This window comes from Limulus polyphemus, unplaced genomic scaffold, assembly GCF_000517525.1.
Source record: "Limulus polyphemus unplaced genomic scaffold, Limulus_polyphemus-2.1.2 Scaffold3861, whole genome shotgun sequence".
In the NCBI taxonomy this organism is placed as follows: Eukaryota; Metazoa; Arthropoda; class Merostomata; order Xiphosura; family Limulidae; genus Limulus; species Limulus polyphemus.
The window spans coordinates 85,751-90,019 of record NW_013669471.1 but is presented as its reverse complement, the minus strand read 5'-3'; the positions used below and the strand labels follow the sequence as shown (position 1 = coordinate 90,019).

The window sequence follows — 4,269 nt, the reverse complement described above, 5'->3', positions numbered from 1 at the left end:
AACCATGGTTACATAATGTTAAAAGGTCATTTAAAATACAGGAGCCCATTGCAATAAGATTAATACATTTTTAGAATTTTCTTCTTAAGATTTTTTGTTATATTTTGAATTCTGTAATTTGCAGATCTGATGGACCAAAAGGTGCTGTTATTGGTATTGATTTGGGGACAACAAACTCATGTGTAGCAGTTATGGAAGGAAAATCTGCCAGAGTCATTGAAAATGCTGAAGGTGCACGAACAACCCCCTCAGTGGTGGCTTTTACAAGTGATGGGGAACGTATTGTTGGAATGCCTGCTAAACGTCAGGCTGTAACTAATGCTGCCAACACATTCTCAGCAACAAAAAGGTTAATTGGCCGACGGTATGATGACTCAGAAGTACAGAAAGATATGTAAGTAAGATGATAGGATTGAGTTGCTTTTTGATGTTTTTTTAGTTGACAATACCCAATGATTATTGTTCTTAGCAAAGTCTTTGTACATTAACTTGTGTTCTCCTTTAGCCCCAAGAAACAAAAGCCTGAGTATTAATACATAAAGATCTGTTGTTTTTAAAGTATATTACTTCCTTTAGACTGTAAACTCTAAGTTTCAATTTAAGCATGTATTCATAAGTAAGTCTGTATCAGGTTATATGCAAGTTAAATTCAGTTTTGTAGGCTGGTGAGCCATGTGCTTGATATAAAAATAACTCAAGTTTATTTATAATTGTTTTGTTGTTTTTTTTTCTTTTAATAAATGTCTAGCTGATATTAGTTGTATCTTTTCTAGGTTATTTTTTTAGAAATTGACTAGCCAAAATTAAGTGTTTGCAAACATGTAACATTAATGACATTCAGTAACTACTAACAGTTTTAAGTGAAGAAGCAGGTTTTTGGAAATGTTTTTTCAGCCAGTTAAAATAGAACCAAGATTTTAAGCTTGATGGTAAATGTTGTATAACTTATCTGTTTATTTTTCAGGAAAACAGTATCTTTTAAGATAGTTCGAGCATCCAATGGAGATGCATGGGTTGAAGCTCGTGGCAAAATGTACTCCCCAAGTCAGATAGGAGCTTTTGTCCTGATGAAGATGAAGGAAACAGCAGGTTGATATTTGTTTAAACTACAAAAAATATTTATTTGATTAAAAAAATACATAACTTCAATAATCAGTGTGTGTGTGTGTGTGTATATATATATATATATATATATATATTTGACTTTAAGATTGTGTCTGAATTTCATTGCATCATGAACCTGTGACCTGGTTTGCACAATCAGAATATATTGTTGGTAAATTTATTGTTTTCACAAAACTTGGATTTTTATAGTATGTATTCAACAAAATATTAAGTTGTGAAAGGTTAAAAAAGGTTGCTTTTAATTTGTTAATTTCTTACCTTAAATAATGTTGTGGTACACAATATGTCTGAAAGAAAAACTAAATTTTAATCAAATGAATAAAATTATTGCTTGAATTCACTAAAGAGTTTGGTATGGAAATGCTAGTTTGAAATGCAATCATTTTTATTTATCAAAAGTAAGTCTTTGTCAGTGTTTTTAACAATGAGTATATCAGAGAATGTTGTGCAACTTTAAGCTCAATAATTCGCCAATATGTTTAGCTGCAACTGAAGTATCTAAAGGTTTATTTTGCAATTAATATAGTTTTTTGTTGTATTTACACTAATCAGTAGGCACTGTATTGTATTCAAATGTAATGCTAAAAGCAGACATAAGAGTACATATTTAGACTTTTTTTACTAGTGAAATAATTGTTTATAGTTAAACAGGTTAAACATTTCCATAATTCTAAAGTTTAATAATTTAACATTTCTTACAGATGGATATATGGGACACCCTGTAAAGAATGCTGTAATTACTGTTCCAGCCTATTTTAATGACTCTCAAAGACAGGCAAGTAACAGTTAACTTTATTTGTTCTAGTTGAATCATTTTAACCCAACTTTACAATGCTTTATAAAAAGATGTTTCTCTAAAATTTCTAAGTCTATGGGTACTAAATTTTTCACATTTTCTAAACAGTTTTAGATTACCATGATAAAATAAGATTTAGATTAGTTGATTGACATAGGTATTGAGATTGATAGGAGTAAAGCAGCAAGTCTTTTAATGAGGAATGTGTAAAGATTTGTTGAAGAGCTAGTGTGCTTGTTAAGATATTTTGTCTATTAACTGGATACTGGGTTGATATACTGTAGTTTTACTGTTAATTAATGATCCTTTTGGGTGCAACAAAACAAATTTCTTACATTTTTCTGTGCAAGTGCATGAAAATAAACTAATCATTTAGAAAGATACAAAGTTTTGTTTGAGGTAGGGATCCACTTTTATGTAAATTGAGATTTTAATGTTTGCATATTTTAAATTAAAAGATGTCTTTGTTTTTTTTAAAGCTGTTTTCAAGATGTCAAAATCCAGAAATTTTGGAATGGGAGCGAACTCCTGTAATGTCCAGGGAAAGTCAGAGAAAGGCTTATTTACCATGCCCCCCCCCCTTTTGTTTTTTTCACTTACCTGTTAGTTTAGAAACAATGATGAGAGAGAGAGAGCTTACCATTTGATTCAATATTTTCAGTTCTTTAATAATTAACCATCTTTACCACTTCACTAAGGAAAGTTTTATTTTTTTATAAGTTGCTATGTTTAGTAAAGAGTTGATGCTTGTTTTGATTTTCATGTCAGAATATTAAATACTATGAGAGACAAACTTATTAAACCAAATGTTACAGGCAACAAAGGATGCAGGACAGATTGCTGGTCTGAATGTCTTGAGAGTAATTAATGAACCAACAGCAGCAGCTCTAGCATATGGTATGGACAAATCTGGTGATAAAATGTAAGTATAGACACTTATATTTGAACAACTTGCCATAAATTGATGGATGACAGTATGAAGAATTTAGACAAGGAAGATTTTTATTTAAAAAATTTTTAAAGATGTATTCTTTGATTCCTTGCATTTATACTTGAAAATCATATAAAATAAGTTATAATTTTCACTTATGAACTCCAGATTCAGCTAAGTTGTTAAAATGTTAGAATTTACTTGGTTTCTCAGTTGATTTATTAAAATAAATTTAAAAATAAATGTGTCTAGTTCAAACACCAATCATGATGATAACACAAATTGTTTACTCCTCCACCCTTTAATTTGTTACAATGAGTGAAATAAACTTTTTATTATACTAATTAAGAACTGTGATTGAAACCTTTTGAGTTTCTGTAAACATATACATACATCTAAAGTAGTTAATCATTCAAAAATACTAGAAAAATATTTCATATGTCTGAAAATGTTTTCTATATTGTGGAAATCATCACTTCTGTAATTTATATAGTGTTTAGCATTGACCATCATTTAAATACATTTAAAATAATTTTATAGGTGAATGGTATTTGAGTTGGCCTTTACTTACCACCACGAATCTGCATTTGTGTAGGTATTTGAAGAATATCTAGCTTTAATGCTACTAATCTCATTTTTTTAACAGACAAACTATTTTAAATAATGTAGTATTTGTTTGTATGTATGTGTCTAGCTTCCATCCCTGCACATTTATATAGTTTATGATTAACCCTATCGCCACGGGTATCCTTTACTGCACATAACACAAGATTTTAGTGTCTTGCATTCAAAATTTTATTAAACTACTTTTTGTTTGTTATACCAATTAGAATAGTATACAAGTTTTAAGTTCTTAATTCTACAAGGCAATATTTTAAAAAATCCTGAATTTCACTTGTGTGACTCGCGTGCCACATTTTCGTTTAGCATATCATCATCCCTATTTTATTCACCACCTCGTAAAAAAGTACGAAATTAAACTTAAATTACTCTATAAAATTGTCATTACTCAGACAAACCATAATTTTTATAGTCGTCAACTTTTTTCGGTTACAGAGCTATCAATTAGAAAATCAGACATCTCCTGCCATGCCTACCTGTCCGATCCTCTCTTTCAGAATTCATTAATAGTTCACTCTTACGTTTTAGTATACATTACCTATAACCAATAGAAAGTCAAGATTTTCATCTGTGAAATGACGTATAACATTATGTTCTGAACGGTTAAATGTCAATTTCACTCAGAGTACCAACATTGTTCCCGAGAGAAAGTTAACAACTGACTTGGATGAATTGGTAATGACTCTTGTCGCATAGTTAGAAAGCCAGAAAAATTTTGAGAGGTAAGGAAATTTGTCTACTTTTAGCATGTTATTAGTCTATATTCTTTGGTGCATTATTTAATTAAATAAAAATT

General features: G+C 29.8%; 1 protein-coding gene across 1 annotated transcript in view; it reads left to right on the top strand.

Moving 5' to 3' along the window:
• The window catches only part of LOC106470178 (stress-70 protein, mitochondrial-like), a 38,487-nt gene that overhangs the window by 11,788 nt on the left and 22,430 nt on the right, over nucleotides 1-4,269 (top strand). The window contains exons 3-6 of the mRNA XM_013930708.2: nucleotides 125-394; nucleotides 965-1,089; nucleotides 1,827-1,900; nucleotides 2,737-2,843. Coding sequence (XP_013786162.1) covers nucleotides 125-394; nucleotides 965-1,089; nucleotides 1,827-1,900; nucleotides 2,737-2,843 — 576 coding nt within the window. The remainder of the gene's footprint in view (nucleotides 1-124; nucleotides 395-964; nucleotides 1,090-1,826; nucleotides 1,901-2,736; nucleotides 2,844-4,269) is intronic.